Source organism: Accipiter gentilis, chromosome 6 (assembly GCF_929443795.1).
Source record: "Accipiter gentilis chromosome 6, bAccGen1.1, whole genome shotgun sequence".
NCBI classification, from domain to species: Eukaryota; Metazoa; Chordata; class Aves; order Accipitriformes; family Accipitridae; genus Astur; species Astur gentilis.
In genome coordinates this window covers 8419217-8440901 of record NC_064885.1, presented here as the reverse complement: position 1 = coordinate 8440901, position 21685 = coordinate 8419217, and the positions used below count along the sequence as shown (strand labels likewise).

Genomic DNA, 21685 nt, shown 5'->3' with positions numbered 1-21685 from the left:
TCCCAGAACTTGCACTGAAACAAAACTGTGTGTGTATATGTATTATTGATTTATTGGTGGCAAACTGTATAGCAAGTTATAAATCCTGGTGTGTGTTACAGTATGTGTCTTGCTTAAAGCATGGTCATGCTTCATTTACTAGCAAAGCTTAGGCTGAAAAGGGGAGTAACTAAATACTTTAAATGATGTAACAGAGCTTAGTTAAAGGGTTGAACTTTTGTTATTTAAACCACTCTTTCAAGACTACATTTTGCTTTGATCTATAGTCAAAAGAATTATTTAATGTAACTCATGAATCTGATCTTACTTGGAAGTAAGACATTAGCTGAAGTTAGTGACAGTGTTTTGTTACAAAATGGCAGCCTAATCCCTTTCCACCTGAACACAGTGGCTGCTGCATTAGTGGCTTGAAAGAAATGATAAGAATAGCGCATTAAGTAGTTTGTAATTGCTCATCAGTTAATTGTGCGCTTTTTTTTTTTTTTTTTTTTTTTTTAAGGGCCAAAGCTCTTTTACAAATTGCCTACAAAAAATGTGGTTTACAGGGCATGGATGCTGTGCACCTCCTAGCTAAAACCTAATGATGTGCTGGTTTCAGAAACGCGATTAGACTGTTGTTTTTTCCTTCACTGTCCTTCCCACGTGCAGCTATTCCAGTCGCTGTCGCTGGCGTGGATGCAGGGAGGGCTGTGGACTGACCTGCTGCGCTCCCGTCGGCAGTGCCAAAAGCGGAGGGGAGCGGGAAGGGCAGCGTGGCCCGAGTGGGACCCAGCGTGCTGGGATCTTGACAGTGTGGTTATTGCGTTCTCTGTTGCCACTTAAAAGAAGGGGTAATTTGGCTGCTGTAGTGTGGTAAGAGTTATGGTGAGTATGGCTGCTGGCGTTGCATCTTGGTCAGCTTTTGATCAACTAACAAGATAGAAGGTCAAACAGATGTATTTTACTTTGTGTCTTGCCGAGGCGAAGTCTTTGCAAGTAACAGTGGGTTTCCTTTGGTTTCCCATAATGTATTTTACTTGGCAGAAGAAGATGTAGTTTGATTCCCCACCACCCTGTAGCTGCTATGAAAGTCACAAATATTAAGCTGAGGCATTTTTTTGGTTTTTTTCCCCAAGTAATTAACCAGCGTGTACGTGATTAGCTAACTTAACTTTAACATGTAGAAAGCCATCAGCTGCATAGGGCAGGGAAGCAGGAGTTTACGCGGTTGTAATGTGACTTACTGCGTGGCCAGGGGACGATAGGTGAGCAGATTGCTCCGAGTTGGAGCAACGCTTGCTGCTTCACGCTGTACACTCGTTATCTGTCTGAAATCCTATCTTCTGGGAAGCTTCACTGCAGCAATGTTTAAATTAATTCATTACTTTTTGGCCTCTTCTGTTGTAGCTATTGAAGCAACTATTTTGAACTTTTGCTTTTAAGTGGAAGAGTGTGAAAATTAAAGTGTGGGAAGTCAGTGAAGTTGTAAGCAGTACCCCACCGGGATGGGAGCTGCAGCAGGCTGGTTGTAGACGTGCTGCGTTTTCAAAAATAAGGCAGGCCTCTCCCCAGCAAACACTTGCATTTACTTTTTGGGAAATTTATGTCCTTTAAAAGTGTAAAGAACTGAAATGCAGAACCTAGCAGAGTGTTAAGTAACTGATGGAATAGGTTTGCTGACAGATTTTTTTTGCCACGTTTTGAAACCAAACTGCAAGGTCTTTGGGTGAGGTAATGGAAGCTGGTGGTTTCACAATGCTGTAGAGACTGCGGCACGGGTCGTAGAGCGTCTGCATCAGAGCACCTTTAAAGAAGGCTTGGAGAGGAGCAGAACTGGAGAGATGCGGAGAGGAGCAAGTGCTGCTGGGGTCTGGGTGACCCTTTCCAGCTGGTTTTTAGCTTGCCCAACACTTGAGGCAAATGCTTACTGCTGTGCGGTAGCGATGAGGTGAGAGTAGACCTGATGGGAACAAAGACAGAGATGACTAACAGTCTGGTGTAGAAGCTGAGGAACATGAAGAGGAGGAGAGACGCTTTGGGGTTAGGGTTGAGGACGCTATGAGTGAAACCCAAACCCCATTTCTGGAGAGAAGTCAGAGCGCATCCCTGCATACCCAGTGCAGTGCCACTGTCACCAGTGGTGTAGACCCAGCCCGGGCGCTGCTCGTCGCGGCTTGTGAAGGCATTCTTCAGCCCTGAATGCATGTGGTTTTGAGGGGGGTGGAAAGAGGGAATAAATAATGCTGGAAGGTGAAAACTGCCTTTTGGAACAAATAGGCAATGCTTCATTATTTTCCTGAGTGAGAGGAAAAGCTTGTTAAATACAGACCTTTGGCGTTAAGGTCTTTATAGCTCTGGACAGTCTCCTGTTCTTTGCATTTTGTAAAAAGTTTTGAATTCAAGGTGTAGAAGAAAAGACAGGCATAATTCTGTTGGCTCTGGCACTAGCACTCTTTTCTCCTTGTAGTGCATTTGTTGCTGGTGTAGATATTTGTGCGGCTGGTTTATGTTGATAGTAGCTCATTTTGAAAAGCCAGTACTAGCTTTCCTCTCTTGCAAGATTTTTTGATAGGCTTTCCCTACATTTGTGGTAGCGGCTGGTGTTCTTGTGAACAGACAAAGCCACAACAAACTTTTTTTATGTTTTCCTTTTATTTTTTTAAAAAGCCTGATAGTTAGGGTACCTTACTGATAGCTACACATCAGCACCTCTGGTTTTGTTCTCTCTTTGCTTTATGTGGTGGCCACCACACATGTTGACTCACTGTCCAACAGCATTGCATAGAGCACAAAATTTGTTCCAGTTAAAGCTTCTTTAAAAACTGACTTGGAGTCACATTACTTCAAGTACGCGGAAATAAAATGTGTTTATTGAAATTTCCTAACTAACTCTGTGTGTGAAAGGTAGTTGCATCAGTTTGCCAAATGGCAAAATGCTTGCTTCTTAAGAAAGGTGTTTTGTTTAATGCTTATGGGTTTTGATTTTTTTTTCCTCCAGAAGTGTAAAATGCAAGTATTCTGGTCTCTGCTTTGTTATTTGTTCGTCATTCACTGCTGATTTGTAAAGCAAGGGAACTGTGGTTCTTGAGGTGTTGCACTCTCATTGAACTGTCTGATCTTTCCTTTTGCTTGTGTTAAAAAGGGGCTTTACAGCAAGGCATACACGGACTCATTTTACAGAAAAGAAACTTCTTCCATTGTTGCATTTTTACAATACGTTTTACCTTTCTGAGTGCTTTCAGATTGGAATTGGTGCTTGCTTTTTACAGTCAAAATAGACATTAACAAAAATTCCCAATGCCAGCTTTGTGGTTACTTCCCTGGTCATAATCTAGAGCTTTATGAAGTGAGCATGTCTTATTTGTTTTTCCAGAGAAACACATCAAGCTTGCAAAGCAGTTTATACTTTCTGAAATATTTCTGAAATACATATGCAATCAGTACGTAGGCTTCTGAACAGGTGAAAACTATGGGGGTTTTAAGATTCAAGGGTAGACTGTCTAATATATCAGTTAGGGAAAATGTAAAATTTTCCCAAGACAAGTAGCCTGTGCATATGCCGAGTTGTGCCAGACACTTCTACATTGGTGTCATCGTTGCACCAAGAAATTTTCCTTTAACAGGAAATTAAAACTTGCAAGAAGCTACGTTTAGGGGTTTGATAGATCTGACAAATGCAATCCTGAGAGAAGATGAAAACAAAAATGAGACTACTGAAAACTCCTTTCAGTAGCAGATTATCATGTAGACTGGGTAACTGATTGAAGTGATGATAAAGGGAAATACCTTACATACACAGAAACAAGATTTCAGGGGAAATGGTTACTACTACATTTACTGGTAGAAAACTCCCAATCTACGTGCAGTTGTGATTTGTGTCTATCCTTGTAGTAAGTAAAACGAGGTTTATGGTGAAAATGTGCCGTTAACATCTGCAGCCAAGCTTAAGGCTTTTGAAGGCATAGCCTAGGCATTGTGTCCATGACTAGAAGTCTACCAGAAAACAAATCAGCCTTAAAGTTCTGATATATGTTTCTTTCTCCAGTGTAAGAGCTTTGTGGTAAACACAGCAGGGATTAAGCGTTTTAAAATGGGAGAATAACGAAATCTTGGGATATAGTTACATCGCAGTACTTGCAGATGATTATTACAGCTTTTTATAACTTTTTCCATGTGAAACCTAGGAATACTGGTTCTAAGCAGAGACTGAATACTGGTTATGGTAGATTATGTTAGAGCAGCTTTTGTGGGGATTGGAATGCTGAAGTGTCTTCGTTTCTCGGGTCCTGAAATACCTGTGTCAGGGCAGTGGCCATAGCTGTTAGGAATGGGTGTCTGAGATGCAGAATCATCCACGGTGAGTGTTAGGGCAGAGGAGGGTATCGGTGAGAGCTGGACGTATGAATGGGCTTGGCTAGAGCATAGGGAAACACTGGTTTGTATTATTTATTCCATTCACACTACTTTGAATGAGAAGGAAGCACCGCTATGGAGAAACGTAGTGAGTGTCCGTCCCTAACCCCGTCGTGTTCAGGCAGCTTTGCTCAGGGCCCATCTCTTGCTGCTGGAAGGGGATGGGGACCTGCACAGTCCCTGCCTCTGTCACACCTTTTTGGACCAGAGGAGATGAGTCCAATTTTGCGGTTGTCTCTCTTCCCTCCTGGTGACAGAGCTATATCGCAGAGTCATATACACCTTTCCCACCATCACGCTCCCAAATTCACATTTCCTATGTATCCTTTTTGCTTATTCCCTGTTTCTTTCTGCAGTGTCCATAAAACAGAGGGTGCTCTTCTTGCCCTGGCTTTGCTTTTCACACAAATTCTTTTTAGTCCAGTTTCAGTCACGTAAGCAGAGCGGCGCAGGAGTGTGCAGCCTCGGCACCATGGGGTTCTCTTTGCTTATACGGTTTGATTTTCTTCCGCCTTCTGGATGGGGGAACAGAGACTTGATAAATATCCAAGAAAGCCCAATTTCTTTCTAGAATCATTTTCCCAAGTGAGTAGTTTTTTGAGACCCCGTGGGACTCAACTTTGAGACATGCCAGCCAGCTGCTCGCAGGGCTCAGGTTTGAAGCTGGTTTGAAGCTTCCTGTGTAAAAAGGGAAGGAGGACTCCAGTGTGCTAAACCATCCTTGTCAAGAGTGGTGCAGACCTGCTGGCTAGGTGATTATCAAGGTATGCATCTTGTAGAGAAAGACTTGTCGGTCGTAAAAGAAAACAACCTTGAAACTCGCCTTCAGTGAAGCTGGAGTTTCGTAATTACTTGGGGTCACCCTAATTGCAGATTGGTGCTGAAAAAGGGGATTCCACCAGCCCTCCCCTTGCTCCAGCTGCGTTTTCCCACCTCCCTTTTGTAATGATACAACTCCTTGTAGCTGCAGAGGGGGCCTGAACAGGGAACTGATTCAGTGCAACAAAAATAAGGAGGGCAAAGGTGGGATGTGTTTTTAGCAGGCTTGCTTTCCTGTTGTGGCCCCCTGCGCAGCCGTGCCATCACGGTCTGTGGCACAGGGGTGACAGAGGCGGAATGAAGAGGGACGGCTTCTGGGGAGCCTAAAAGAGGCTGGAAATACTTGCATTAAAGGAAGATAAGTTCACTTCAAGTTGATTGTTGTTACAGTGGATAGCAGATTGACCCTCCTAGTTTTAGAGTTGGTTTTTTGGTTGTTTTTTGGTTTTTTTATACTTGTGGTTTAACCCCGGCCAGCAACTAAGCCCCACACAGCCGCTCACTCACTCCCCTCCAGTTGGATGGGGAGAGCATCAGAAGAGTAAAAGTGAGAAAACTCGTGGGTTGAGATAAAGACAGTTTAATAGGTAAAGCAAAAGCCACATGCAAGTAAAGCAAACCAAGGCATTAATTCACCACTTCCCATCGGCTGGCAGGTGTTCAGCCATCTCCAGGAAAGCAGGGCTCCATCACGTGTAATGGTGACTTGGGAAGACAAAATGTCATCACTCCGAAGGTCCCCCCTTCCTCCTTCTTCCCCCAGCTTTATATACTGGCATGACATCATATGGTCTGGGGTATCCCTTTGGTCAGTTGGGGTCAGCTGTCCTGGCTGTGTCCCCTCCCAAATTCTTGTGCCCCCCCTGCAGCCTCCTCACTGGTGCGGTGGGGTGAGGAGTAGAAAAGGCCTTGGCTCTGTGTGAGCACTGCTGTTATCAATGCTGTTTCCAGCACAAATCCAAAACATAGCGCCATACCAGCTACTAGGAAGAAACCAGCACAATACTGCATGAAAGAAACCTTTTAATGTTTGTTTTCTGAGAATTGCCTTTAATGACTCCAGCACTTAAGACTCTCCTCTCTTCCCACTGCCTCCCTCCCACCCCAATAAATTTGTTGAAATGGGTCAAGGTAGAAACCCTGGAGAGAGTTCTTTAGTTATCTGTGGCTTAAGCAGCGTGAACTGTGCCTGCCCTAAATTGATGGGACTTGGGGGCAAGGGGAAAGATAATGGTCTTGCTTGTTTTCTCTTAAAATGTGCTCCAAGTAGTGACTCACTTTTTGCAGGGACGATTGAATGGTGGCTATTTTTGGCCAGAAAGTTTATTAGCCAGTGTTGAATCAGTGGAACTAAAGCTTCCAGGCTTTGAATCCTTTCTGTAGTCAGGTCACCATTGCAACACCTTTGAGCCCTGGTTTCTGTTTGCTTTTCATTGGAACCTTTTTGGATTTCAAAGGTGTGGAGAATGATCCTGAGACATGATCTCCTATATTTGTTACACTGTAAAGGACTCCCCAGTATGCTTCTTTCTGTACAGTATTACATCTCCTTTTACTTAATATTTACTTGGAGAGTGGTTGCAAAGCTTGGGAAGCGTGTATACCTTTGAGTGTTACACAGTACTCAGGTTTGAAATCTCCAAGTTAATACTACTTACTCCTTAATACATGCTTGCTTGCAGAACTACTGCTTTGGCCATGTTGAATTTTTACAAAAATTGGGGTATCTCATGAGATTAAGTCACAAAAGTATGAAAAACCCTCTGTTAATGCTTGCGGGTTGTAATGCTATATAGTTTATTAGGTTTAAATAAATGAAACTTGCACTGTACACTCTTGAGATCAAATAAGGAAAAAACCAGTGATTTTTCAAATAGTTTTGATTTGGGGCTTATTAACTATGACATAACTTGAAGATTTAGTATCTTGTATACAGGGGCTAGATATCTACTGTTCCTCAGCTGGAGTTGCATCTTACTGTATCTGCTGTTCATAAATATTAGGCAAGATCTTGAGCTTGTGGGCTTCAGCCCACAGTGTCAAAACAGTTCAGTGTAGTTGTGTGCTGGCATTTCTTCTTGGTGATGTCTGTACCTGAGATGTCATATAAGGAAGAGTTTTGCGGTGAGAAATTACCAAACCTGTCCCAGAAGGAATTTTGAAAGTAATGTGAAGGTGCCCATAGTAAGTGCATCGTAGCAGTGGTTATCAATCAAGCAGTGAGGGCAAGAAGGTTATTCTTCACTTGCCACCTGACACTTCTCCTCATAATAGCACAAAACATGAAATATTTTTTTTTAATTAGTTCCGTTTCTTTCTTGTCTCTAAACTTGGAAGTATAGGTCTTTAAAAGTCTACTTTTCCATATGTAAGGTTGCTTTGTAGCACTCTGTATTGTAAAACAAAACATTTGATTCCTTGGTCTACTGTAATTCCATCTTACTTCATGATTTGTGTTTTCTTTGCTTTGCTTTAAATGTGTGCTTCCTTTTTAAATATAGTTTTCCAAGTTGCTGGCCGTACCAGATTGTTTATATTTTTTAAAAGCCTTCTGCTTAGCCGTTATATTGCTCTTTATAGTACTGCTTAACCACATTGGTTTCTGTTGCTCTTTTTTCTTGCATAAACTTAGCTGGGATGAATTTCAAATGTGGTTTATCCAACTGTTAAGTATTTCCCACTTTTCTGCAATAGATTTCACATATGTTACAGAATTCCAAACCAAGATCTGGTGGACATATTGCCCTGTTTTTTTCTTCAAAGTCAGAAATAGAGGTTTTTTAAGCATTGCAGTGACAATATTTAGGTCACTGGCTGCAGCATGCTGCCTAGCTTCAAATCCATTTGTCATATTTAGCTTATTTCCAAGGATTAAGATAACCACAGTCCATATATTTATTAGGGGGAAAAAAAAGTATCTTATTTTTGTGTTAATAAACCTAAAGGGGGAAAAAAGTATTGATCCTTTTGAGTTGGAAACTGCAGAAGGCGCTTTTATTGGTTTTTTTCTCCCCTCCAGAGGTCAAACTGTGGAGTCATGTAAAACACATGTCCATCCATTCAGTCATTCGAAGTTACAGGATTTAACCATATATAATGTAACTAAGAATTTGGAATTAGGCTTTTTTACAGAGTATCTAGTAAAAAAATCAGGAGCTGACTTACCTTTTAGTTTTTATCTGCTAGTCCTGTACTTTTTTTAAAACTTGCAGAACAGGGATTTTAGCAGGTGTCATGTAGGAACCTGCTGTCTGTTGCTATTTCCAACACCTCTGCAAAAATAGGAAGAGGCAAATCTTTGGTTTTCCCATTCTGTTTCCCCATACCGGGTGCCCGGTTCCCTTGGGAAGTATAAATGACCTAATGCATGGTAAAGTTTTGATGCTAACCACCTAGCAGTAACCAAATGTGCTTTACTTTTACCATGTTTTTTGTGTGTGATGGTATCAAGAGATGACTTGGTCAGTGACTTGACCACCTACTGCGGATCTGGAATTAGACCCGACAGGAGGTCCCAGGCTTGTTTTTTTGGTCTGGTCCATTACGGGTTGTTGAGTTATGAACAAATGCCAGTGGCACGGCAGGTTTTCTGTTGTTTGCACACACGTCAGAGGCATGTTGGCAGAGTGATGTGATGAAGGTAGCCACAGAGGAGACCTGCTTTATGTCTTGGTCTAGCATGTTGTTCTCACTTTTCATGAACTTCTTTCTCATAGCCAGTTTTTTTTCTTCTTTCAAATTAATAAGGGGGGAAAACAGTGCCAAATGCCTTTTACGAATTCTTGGTTATAACTGCAAGTGACTTGGGGAGTGATGTACATAGCTGAGTTGAGGATTTAGCCTTTATTTTTTTCATGTTACGTGGAAATACTGCAGAAAAGGTATTAACTGACATGGAAGATTGAGTATTGTTGGTTTATGTGCTGATAAGTGACCCATTCAATCTATTATGGTGACACTTGGAAGCAGAGCACTGAGTAAAGAAACTGCAATGGGGATAACACTCTTGGAGGAAGCTGGGCAACAGTCTGTAGGCTAAGCCTGTACTTCAGTCTAGTAGAAACGGTTGGAAGATAATCTGGTACTCATCAGATGATTAAAAATAGATATGTTTTGGGGAGGAAAAGGAGATACCTGCTAATAATTTTAGAGGAATAGATTCCAATAGCAGGAAAAGATAAGTTTTGTATTCAAATAAATGAAGACTTAAATGGAAAAAGAGCATTGCAGTGGCGGTATAGAATTATATACAGTATGTAATTTGAAATTAAGAGTGACTGAAGCATAACCAGTCTAGGCTGAAGTATAAGGTTAACCAGTACTTGAGTTAATCAGAAATTTTTTTCATAGAGTAACTAAAAAAGGGAAAATCCAGTATCTTTAAAAACAAGGCAGGTGAAAATAAACCTGGCTTGAACATATCTGAGATCTGTAATCTTCACTGGATTTGGGAAATTATTAGGAGGTGTGTATTGCATGCCAGTGCTGCTATCCTGTGTCATGTTGTGGTAAAGCTGTGAATGCTTTTGAGAAAAACGGTGATATTTTGGTTGCAAGATGGCATCAAAAAAGTTGTAGAACTTCATTTGGTTACTCAGGAGGTTCAACTTCTGGAAGCTTGGTGCTTTGTTCTGTACTGCTCTGTAGTCCAGCCATCTTGATATTCCAAATGACATGATGTACCTCTGAGCTTTTATGTTTATTTCTGTGAGAAACAGAGCTCTGACTGTAGTTCCTTTTTTTTTGTTGTTGTTGTTTTGTTTTTCTTGACAGAGAGAGCTCGATGCCACAGCAACAATATTGGCTAACCGGCAAGATGAAAGTGAGCAGTCTAGGAAAAAACTTATTGAGCAAAGTCGCGAGTTCAAGAAAAACACTCCAGAGGTAAGGAGAAAAGCTATTTCAGTCTGTTGAGTTTATTGCAGTAGTATATGGTATTAGGCCTATGTAACGGGTTTTCTTTTCCTAATGGTTTGTTTCCATAATTTTCTTGTATGTATTGCTAAGTCCACCATCTGAACTAAGACCGCTTACCTTTGATGGCTTTCTCATCAGGCAGCTTTTGCATTCTGTAAATAATGAAATATGAATTGATGTTTTTAGAGGAAGTATGAGCATTAGCCTTCAAATAGGCTTGCTCTAAATTTTGTAATAATGTAAAACCTGGAGAATTGCAAAAAAACTTCTTTGCTAATCCAAACTCTCTTAGCACTTGGATGTAGAAAGTGACATTTTGCTGCCTAAATAAATCTATATCAAGGGCATAACTTCAAAGATGCTCATTTTTCCATCAAAAATCAAATTAAATTTTGCTGTTGATTTCACTGGAAATGCAACAAGGTCAGTGCTGAGCTCTTTAGAAAACTCCTCTTGGAGGACGTGCATCGCAAGCAGCAGGTGGTGTGTAAAAGGTGTCAGGACCGATGCTAGGCAAACTTTGGAAAGGTGAATATTGTGTGTAGGAAGCTGGGAGTATTTAAACTCTTCCATGCTTATGTTAGCATGTGCAGTGTGTGTCTGTGTACATGTATGCATAGTTAAATCAAAAATACGTATAAACTCATTTTGTTAACTAATGAATGCATAGCAATGTGTAGGGCTTGTTTGTTTGTTTTGTGGTTTTTTTTTTCCCCCGATGATTGCCAGCAATCTGTTCATCTAGGAATGTTCCAGGGTTTCAAAGGCTGTTCTGGATAACCGATACATAAGTATTGGTTCCTTCGAAGTATGTTCCTGGGAGAGAAGCAGCAGGCAGCTTTTCTAACCCTTATTGCTTCTTCTCAAGTAGCAGATGCTGCTTTGCTTCCTCTTGGTACAGAGGGAGAGATGCTGGAGGGTCTGACCCAGAGAGAGGAAAGAGAATGTTGGAGCAGGAGTGACTTATGGGAAAGGGGGAGTGATTAACTGATGCCCTGAGGAGGCTTTATGGGGCAGATATCAGTTCTCTGAAGAAGAGAAAACTTGGCGACCAGAGCTCTGAAGGACAGAACTTTTAAAAACGGGCGAAAGAATATGGAGAGTGAGTGCAATAGCTCTGAGAGGGTGAGGAATGAGTTGATTCCCTTTGCAGGAGTGGGCGAACTATTGGGGAGAAGAGGAGGAAGGAGAGAAGCGAAAAAAATGTGGAAGGTATAGGAAATTGTACAAAATCCTGAAAATAAATAGACTTCTGGGGCCACATTTTCAAATTGTTTGCTAGAAGCTTAAGTTCATTCTACAAGAATTGAGTTTCCTGCTGCCTGCCTTTTTTTCCTATAAGGAAAATGACAGATTCTTCAGAATGTGGCTATAGCTGCCAGCTCCTAGCTGATAGCATGTTTACAGTTGTGTTTCAGGATGATTTCTTTAGGCCAATTTTATTTTTATGGAGCAGGTGGTTACTGTGGGGAGAAACAAAAAAAAAAAAAACAAATGAAAACAAAAAAACCCAACCAACCAACACTGCACTTTTTAAGTACATTGTGAGAGGGCCTTGGTAACTCAGCAGGAGTTGGATGCGCAGAGGAAAATTGTATACTCTGTGTAGTTACTTCAAAAGATATAGTGGCAAACGATATGCAGTTAGTTCTTCCCAGTGAGCAAGATAGGAAAGTTAAATTATTTGATGGTAAGGCTTTAAATATAATTTTACAAAATATAATTCTGTAGCCTCTATTCTCTTCCAAAATATTATATGGAAGGTGTTTTATTCGTTTAGGGACTAGGTTCAAAATGATGGCTCTGAACATCCCTAGTGTTTGGGGAAATTTGGATCTCTGCTAGATTCTACATCCTCATCTTTTGTCCTGGGACTCCTATGAAACCACATTCCTTTATAAGCTTGGGTGGATTTTTTATATTCTTTCTTTCTCTGTCTTCTCTGCTTTGATGCTCTTTCTGCAGCTTTTTTTCTGAACAGCAACAGAATCTAACTCCTCTTCTACTTTCTCTGACAGAATTAAAGAATGGAAATGGGATCAAAGAATTTGAAGAAAGTATCCAAACTGTAATAATAGTCAGCTGTAATAGATTTGATATGCAGTTATTGCTCCCAGAGGCATGGAGGCAGTAGCTCAGATGTCGAAGGTCTGATAGGGCCACCTTCTCCTGTCCCAGCGCTTGGTGTGGTAGGCGTGGGTGTGTCAGAGACAAAAACCGAGTGAGGCTGTGTCCAACTGTCCTTCTTGGAAAACTTCACTGGTATTCCTCTGTACACAGAAGTTTAAGCTTGTGCACTGTGTGTTCCCCTTCTGCTGTTTTCTGCACTCCCCCAAAAGAAGGGAAGGCTGTGAATACTTTTCAAAGCTGAGACAGTTTTGGAAAACAGTTGAAAATTAGAAGGGAGGATTATTAACTCCTGTACCTGAATTTTTCCAAAACTGCAACTTTGAAAAATCTACCCAATACGGTGAAAACATCCTGGAGGTGGACAGGAAACACACAGTGAGACACTGGCATTTCCAGACCGATACATTTATGTTACTAAAACATCAAACATCCTCTTTTTAATAACGAAAGAGGTCTGTCGTAGAAAACCAGCTTGCATGCAGAACCGTTCTTCAGATAAATAACCCGGCATACAGCTTAATTTAAATTTCCACAATGAAGTAGCAACTTTCTTGGTATAAAAAAAAAACCCCAAACCACAAAGATGGAATTGTTAAATGTAACAGTTTGTTTCAGAAATCTACTTTCCATTTTCTTTTTCATTCTGCATGCATCCCTGTCAGTGCAGAAGTGGTTTAGCCTGTTCCAGCATCTCTTTTCTTCTGCTGTAGCCAGTCTCACCATAAATAAGGAGGCAAGTGTCGGTTGCCTTGACTTTCGTGTCCATTGGTGTCTGGGATGTCCTCTAGACTTTCCATAATGTCTGCTTGAAAGCAATCTCCGATGTAGCAGAAAAGGATTTGAAAAATTACTAATGAAGTTGAGGATACTTCTGTTTCTTCTTTCTTTAAAAAATGTGACAGATCTGTTTGGGTCATTTCTGCCTTCCTTGCAAATTATCAGATTGCTGCAAAAGAAATGGAATGTTTTCATGTTTATAGGAATGACTCTAGGGCTTTTGGTATTTAAAAATGTTAAAATACTGTTTCTGACTTGGCATACTGGGAGATGACTCTGGGAAGAAGTATCTCATGTTTGGGAGCCTTACGAGAACAGAAAGTTCGGTGGTGGTTGTTACCTGCAGAAACTTTTAGAAAGGATTCTTAATTCATGTTATTGCAAAAATACTTTTTACCTCCTCACAGCTTTTAAGAGGTCATATCAGACCTGCTGCTTATAGATGTTTTGGGGTATTTTCAGTCTCAATTTGTTTCATCCTGAGCAGCTAGTGTGGAAGGTTGAGAGTGGTCAGGAGATTACTTGAAACATCAATTTTACATGACTGTTACTTGGAAGACATCTTGAAATATATCATGTGAATTGCCACCCTGCCTCAGATGGTTATTTTCTTACAGTGATAATTCCTGAACTATTGTGACTAACTGTGATACTTTTGGGGTATTTTAACCTCTGTGAAGTTCTTGGTCTAATTCATCATGTCGTCATATGCCGATTCTGGTGTGAATAAGCAAATGTTTGAATGACCAGCTTTGAGAATTTATTTTTATTTTTAGTCTCTAAATAATTTCAGTTGCATAGGTTAATACTTTTTGGCGCAAAGGGAAGTTACTTCCTAATGTTGATAACTTTGCCTTTGTTTCTACCCAGATTCCTAGTTGAGTAACTACTTTTTGCTTACCTGTTTCCATTTTAAACATTGAAAAGCTCATCTGAAACTTCCAGTGGTGCATATTTCTAAGGTAGTCAACAAAAATAGTGAAAAATATCAGAAAACAAATTACTGAGTAAGCCTAGACTTTGTAAATAAGTAATACATAATTGTTAAATACTCATGGAGAGGGAAGACAATAATACTTAAGCCTGTTTAACCTATAACTTTCCATTGCTTTCCTTTATGATTCAGCCATGTAAACTAGATAATGCTGAGCTATGCTGGTTATTACCAGGCTCACCTGAAACATGGGTCACTAAACTGGGCACAAGAGAAAAGACCAGCCTGAGAGGCCTGGGCCAGCTGCTCTTGGGAAGTAAAATACTAATGTGAGTTTTCTAATGTGAGAGCATGAGCTCTGAAAAATCAGGCAAATGGGAGGCACCTGCATAAAGCATATATTTGGATATAAGAGCTTGCCCTGTGAGCTTGTTACTTTGGTCACTGGTTTTTTTTCCCCCGATGGTAAGTTGAACTGATGATTCCTCACTGCTGTTGCCCTTTACTATTTCTAGGTTGCAAATGTACTCTGTTGGTGAGATTTAGAAAGTCAAGATTACCTTTGAATGCTCAAACTGACATCTGTATTTTGTAAAGCAGATTAAAGATTGGATTCGCAGAGTTATGGAAGGACGTGGGAGGACCTTTATAAATAGACATAGACAGCATAATTATTTCTCCAATAAATAGCTTTAAAATGCTCTGGAAAATGGAATATTGGAAGGTGCCAGAAAACAAACTAAATGAGCGTATGAATAGCGTGTCTTAACACTGACGGAATGGACGTGGCAGCCTGCTGACCCCAAGCACTTTTATAAATCAGTCCTCCAGTGTGACAGCGACGTTGCCACTGAGGAGCATCCAGTGCTGCGCTGCTGTGTGTATTCCTGTAAGCGCGCGCGCCTGCGTTAACAGAAGTTGCTACAGCGACTTTCAGTGCATTTACACTGTGGGTATCATTTTGCACCATCAGTTCTGCGCTGCCTTCGCTGATCTCTAATCAGTGACGTTTACCTACCTGGCTTTCAGTGTTGCGCCCGTTACCTGAACTATCACCATCGTCCCTGTCCTACTCTGTTACATTTCTGCAGTGGCATTGCTGCGAAAGAGAAAGGAAGATGAGTCTGTAGAATTTTTTGTTACAAAAGTAACAGTTTTATTCATGACTTTGCGTACTAGGGTGATGCATGTTTTTAAGATCCATGTTTTTTTACAAAAATACCTTTGTAATTGCAAGTCATAACTAAAGGAAGTGAACGCAGTCATTATGCAAGGGCTCAATTTTTCAAAATTTAAAATTCATAAATTCTTAGTTCCAGTGTTTCTGGATCATTCTATTGAATTATCCAGTCTCTACAGCAAAAGATAATCAAATTAAGCTTAAAAAAAATAAAAAATTAATTCTGCTGGTTAGATTAGTTCTTGAAATGAGAGGGGTATCTTACTAATTGTTGGTTGTGAATTGTGCTTGATTCCTAATGACTTTGCACAGTCAACTTTGGTCTAGCCTGTGTAACAAAATTAAAATAATAACATGCCTAGAAAAACTACTGAAAATATACAGTCTGTTTGAAAATATTTGATGCTCTCAGTGTCTGTGTACATAGGGGTGAATACTGATTTGCTGCCATCTAGAGCTGGGTTGTTCTACTTTTTTTTTTTTTTTTTGGTCCCTTTTCCCCCTTTTCTCCCTCCCCCCCGCCCTCCATTTTTTCATTTACTTTCCCTGTGTGCCTGAGAGTACATAGTGTGTGGATCTTCCTTCCTGCCCTTCACCAGGAACATACAGGAATCCTGTTAATTTAGTGGCCTGAATATGGAAGAACATACATGACATTTTTATGTAAAAATTAGCTAGCATAATACAACTAAGTACAGTCAATACAATTTGTAAATCGTAAATGTCTCAGTGCGTGGTAGGGAATAAAAAGAAATACCACCTTTTTATATATTTCCTGACTTGATACTTAAAAATCATTTCAGGAAAAAGATGAGGAAGAAAAACGCTGCTTAAGTTCTCTCTTCTTTCTCTTTCCCGTGACTTTGAAAAGGAGAGATTAAGAGATTTTTGTGAAGAAGAAATTAATTTGCTGTGAAGCAGCTTATTCAAAAAGAATTTTTTCTGTTAATTTGTATGACTCGAATGCAATTATCAATATTTAATTCTATTTTGTTTTGTATTTTTAAGATTCTTCATATATTTAAAACATTAGCAGAATGTTAAATACATAGGATACTCTCCTTATTGAATTAAAAAAATCACCATTTCCTTCCGTAAAAAACAAAATTATAAGAACAGAGAAGTATGACTTACCTTGCAGGTTTGGAACTGAGAAGAATACCTCTCTTTTAAGATAATGATATTTGGGTGCCGTGGCCTCCCTTTCAATGTTTTTATTGAATATTACTTTTTTGAAGAGGTTCTGTTTGGAAGATAAATGATGTTTAATATGTACTACATGGGCTTGTTATTTCAAAAGCTAAATGAAGTAGTATATTATTATGTGACTTTTTGCACAAAAATAATATAATATAGCCCCATGTCTTAATATGTAATCTAAAAACTAGTATTGTGGAGTCAGTTAGGTTAAATCAGATCTAACCTTATCCTGGAGGTCCCTTATTCATGAGTTCTCAATAATTTTGTTGTCATTATTTAATACATATTTGCCTTTAGCATGTTCTAATTGTAATAGGAAAAACATCAGTGTTTCTGACATGCTTTTCTGTATTATGATCTCTTGCTGCCTTTTCACTTTATTGGAAGTGAGGGAACAATAAAAGAATTATAATTCACAGTTGTGTTTTTCTAGGATTCTCATAAAACTTGACCTCCATTTTTCTGCACGTTGACCGTTCTCACCACTATAATTACTAGATATTATTAATTTACTTTTTTTTAAATTGTCTTTATCACCCACAAAAAGCTAAGCCAGAATCTCTGGCAGATGGCATCTCCCCTGCTGTTTGCTGTGCACACAGTACTTGGTAATTGCAGTGATTCTTGCTATAGCTCAGTGCATTGAGGAACAGCAAATCCAAGCCAGGAACAAACCTTTTTAACATGTAAGCCTTTATCTGGTGTACCTGCCTAATTCTTCTGTGTTGCAATATAGTTGTGAATATTCGCCCTAGGCCCCCTAAACACTGGGTCAGTTTGTTGATTGAACTGGTATCCTGGGTTCAGTAAAACTTCAATTATGGTTTGTTTTCCAAAAGCAAGCAATTTTTGCTTTTCTCAGCAGGGAAAAGGAGGCAGCAAAGGCTGTAGGTGGGCAGCAGACTGAGTTGCAGAATCTGTAGAACTTATTTTGAGATAACTGGACTTGAGAAGGTCCTTTTACAAAATGAGTTCATACTTTGGGGATTATTGGTATGTAGGATTTCATGGATAACTGTGTAGCTGTACAACAGCATTTGTAAAGGTCTGAAATCTAGGAAAATAATTCCCTTGACCTGCAGAAGTAATGGTGGTGCATTTGTATGTTACTAGGCAGAGAAGTTTAATTTGAAGCATTTTGCTGAAACCATATGATCTGGGACACTCTGAGTTAATGTCTCTGTCTCCATTTGCTTTAAAAATATCCTTAAATCAATTTTCTACAACACATTTACCTCAAAAGTCTTTTTATAAATCTGAAAATATATGGGTGATTACTATTCAAGAGTTCCAAAAATATTCAAGAGGGAGACACACCTGATTCAACTGAACATGTTAGAGTAGCTGAAGAAATTAATTACTCTGAAGTCACTTGCTCTTAGTAATTTAGATTTATTTTATTTAAGCATTTTTCTAGTTAAACATGCTTGACAGCTGAAGAATGCATTTTTCTTCTAGCAACATCAGTTGCAGGTATTAGATTTCAGTAATGTCAAGGGTGCTGTATTTTCCATTGCAGAAAAGGAGAATAGGGGATATTTTTGGTATTACTGAAGTTTACAAAGGGACATACTTGTAAGCAAATACTTACAGATCAATCTCTCTTGTTAAACATTCAATGCTACTATGAATTTCTCCTGTCACTAGGAATGAAACAATGGAAAGCAAATTGTTTTTCTTAAGTTGTACTTGCCTTTGCTTAAACTTTTCAGCGTTGACCCATTTGGAAGCTGGCCAGAGTGAGTGACTGGGGTAGGGGGAAGATTGGGGCGTGGAGGTCTAAGAGGAGAACATTTTCAAGGTTAGAACTTGAAGGAAAAAACTGATCCTCCTGAAGAACAGCTGTAGTTTAAATAAATGTGCATTAAGACTAGTAACATGATTTACTGAATGCATCATTGACTGTTTTTTAAGGGAAAATATTTCAATTTATTTAGATTAAATAGCTGAGATGTTTCTCACTGTGGTACCGACAATTAACAGGCATTCTTAGGTTCTGTGTTATGTTTTTAAAGGTAAGTGTAAAACTGGAAATTTACATATAGATCACACAGAGATAAGACTGAGTATTCTCAAAGCAAGTCTGAAGTTCAGTTCCTAAATATGCTTTGAGCCATTTAAACAATAGTTTGACTTATTTTCAAGATTCAATTTATAAAAATAACAGGCAAGCGAGATACCTTCTCTTCCTTCCTGTGTGTATTTACCAAAAGAAGAAATAATTAAACATCTTCAATTAGTACTTTTCCTTTTTACTTTGTGAACAAATATGCTGTAAACCTGCTTCAGTTCATCGGCTGGACCACCTCAAAGTCATTCAGGTGTAATTAAAGGAACATGTTTTTCTCATTAAAATTATTATGTTGTCATGAATAACTCTTTTAATAATAGTTACCAGTTACAAGACATTCTTTTCATTGCTCTGACTGTGGATAAGTGAGAAGTTGGATCTGCTTGAAACAAGAGCAGAAACGATTAATATGTTGAGTGAAAATGCTCACAAACAAAACGACTAGGTTACAGATTATAGCTGTAAGCTTTTCTATTAAAAAAACAAAACCAAATAGCCCAACTTTCTGCAGTGCTGCTTTTTTATTGTCAATTTTGGATGGAGTCTTGAGGTAAATTTTTAGGGGGAGAAATGTTTGGAAAATGCTCTTGAAACCTATTTTCTTCTAGAAATTTTGAGTATGTTTTGCTTGCTTAAAACAAAAAACCCCAAAAACCAAACAAAAAAGAAAGCTTCCTGGTAACCATTTTTAAGTAAATTAAATGACATATGAGAATTAGAGGAGTTGAGAGTCGTTTTTATTTTAGAATTCTTTTTGCATTAACACATCTGCAGTGTTGATGAATATATGGAAAAATGAAATTGTGCTTCTATCCTGCCGTGTCTCCAATGTGAGAATAAATCAACTTTTTTTCCTTTTAAAATGTCTGGCCTTGTAATTTATGTTTGCATAACCCATTACTAAATTCATAGTAGGTGTTTTAGTTGGCAGGCACAATTCCAGGGATTCAGTGAACCTATTTTAATACTGAGCTTTTGTTACTGTTCATAATTATGTGTAGAAATATATGTATTTTCTTAATTATAAAAACTAGCTTGCTTTAGCTTTGGATTTCCTCTTACTTCCTCAACACAAATCGTGCTTTAAAGCTTTGAAGGAATTAGTGCTTTTTTGACTTGAAAAAAAGAAATGGGTTAACTAGGTTGTTTTTTTCCATTTTTGAAAAAACAAAACTAAAACACCAAAAAAGTAATAAAGTACAAAAAGTAAAGTTGTGATGCATTCCTGGTGCTATTTATAATTTTTGAAGATTCTTTTATTTTATAGTCAAGTTGTAAATACTTAGGCCAGCATCAAGACAGTATGCAAATAAAAGAAGTTTTATTAATAACCATTATCTGGACCCTGGTAATAAATATGTATGACTCACACAGGAATAAACCCACCCAATAAATATAAAAGCCATACAAAACCATTAACAATCTTTAATGGACTTGCAGATGGAATAATTTAATGCAACTGTAGTTACTCAGGTTCCAACTCCTGTAACTATTTCTCATCTGCTTGAAAGCTTTCATCTGAAATACATTGCTACCATTCATGATTCCACCTTGTCTCTGTTTAAAACCATAAAACTGTGGTTTCACAATTTTTGAAGCACTAGTGCTTATTTATGGCTATATTTCTGCATTTTTTTAAGTACAGAGGTGGTTACTTATCTATTGAACATACACTGACTTTTTAAAAAAAAGTTTTTATCGGAAGCAGCAGCACTAGACCGGTGTTCAGCAGTAAAGATGGGGCTGACTGGTCCACTGAGTTGGAAATTAGCTTTATGTGTTCACTTTGCTGATCTTAGATGCTTACCCTAACATAGGAGTTACACGCAGGCCAGTGTCTACAGCAAATTACACAGCTGGAGGATCAGTTCATTATTACTCTTAAAGATTAAGGCTGCTAAGGACCAGCAGGAGCACATGCCCTTCTGCCTAAAAATGGTTTCCTATCTTTTCTTGTGATTCTCTGAAGTACGGGAGGCAATGAAAAATATCAGCTGCTTCACTTCATAAGTAGAAGCAATCTGGTTTGTTGAATTGGCTAACGTAGATCCACCGGCATTGCATCTTGTAAAAACTTCTACTGTGGTTTTGTGTGTTTTGTTTCCTACTGGGTAAATAACCGTGCTTTGAAGTGTTATGAAGTGTTTGTCAGGTTTGTCAGTTAGTTTGTCTGACCGTGGGGCGGGCATCGGGGACCTTTTAATGGGCAGGATATCACAAAAGAAATTCTTGTGTATAGGCTGAAGGCTGATAAATGAGCTGTTCTGTGAGAAGAGGGATGTGTAAATATTCTGGAGTTTTAAAAGCTCATTTTAAACCGAAGCTTTCATTTAGTACAAGACAGTGCTGGGAGTGCTTTTTTAAAAATGCCCGAATGTGTTAAGAGTTCTCAGTCCTGTTTGTCAGAAGTGATTTGAGCACTGAAGAGCTGAACTCTAACGCACTTTCAGTGCACTTTAGGGCATGTCTACACCTGCAGTGTTGCTTTGCTAAGTCTGCTGGTATGACCATGGGTTTCAAATGCGGCTTAATGTGTTCCCCGGCTGCTACCCTTGGCCGTCAGAAGCATGCGGCTTCCTTTCAAGCTAGCTGGCTGAGCATGGCTTCGGGAACTGTGCTGTAGTGCAAGTTCGAAATGCCAGATCTCTGAAGGCTTAATCAGACAAATTAACCTGTTGCCGATTATCCTCTTTGCTTCTAACTCCTGCTGATGAGCAGCTGAAGAACTGGAGCGGGCACGTAAGAAGCACTAGGTTTGCGGTGAAAAGAAGAAGCTGGAGGTGGGCTTGGGGCTGCGATTGCCTGCATCACCTTGGCAGGAGCCAGGTTACCCTACATCACTGCAGTGCCCATCAGAATACCTAAATCGTTTGACCATCTTGAAACACTATCCATTGCTCCCTGTGCAAGCTTTGCAGAGCTTTCCTGGGCTAGGCAGTGCTCAGCTGGAGGAACTCAGTTCAGATTCGCACATCTCTTTGGCACTCTGTAGCAATCCACTCTTGCTTTCTAGCAAAAATCAGCTGTGCAGTTGGTTCTTGTGAGTGGACAAAGGTCTCGATGACAGGCAGTGTGTGTGGGCAGTTCCTATGCCGCGTCTCTGAGAAGCAAAGGAAGAAAAATGCTCAGATTCTTGAAATGCAGTTCTCTTCTATGTTAGAGATACAGACAAAACACGTTTTTAGCTAAAAAGGAAGAATAGACAACAGTAAAAGTTAATTCTGTTTTGGCACAATTTCTCTCCTTGCTGTTCTGTTCCTCTCTC

At 39.4% G+C, this 21685-nt stretch overlaps 2 protein-coding genes across 11 annotated transcripts in view; one reads left to right on the top strand and one right to left on the bottom strand.

Annotated features, from left to right (window-relative positions):
- RABEP1 (rabaptin, RAB GTPase binding effector protein 1) overlaps window positions 1-21685 on the bottom strand; it is an 847425-nt gene that overhangs the window by 531901 nt on the left and 293839 nt on the right. The window lies entirely within an intron of this gene.
- Window positions 1-21685, top strand: part of CUX1 (cut like homeobox 1) — a 283260-nt gene that overhangs the window by 43370 nt on the left and 218205 nt on the right. For all 10 annotated transcript variants that reach the window (XM_049801967.1, XM_049801965.1, XM_049801964.1 and 7 more), the window contains exon 2: window positions 9985-10095. In XM_049801967.1, the coding sequence (XP_049657924.1) occupies window positions 9985-10095 (111 nt within the window). The remainder of the gene's footprint in view (window positions 1-9984; window positions 10096-21685) is intronic.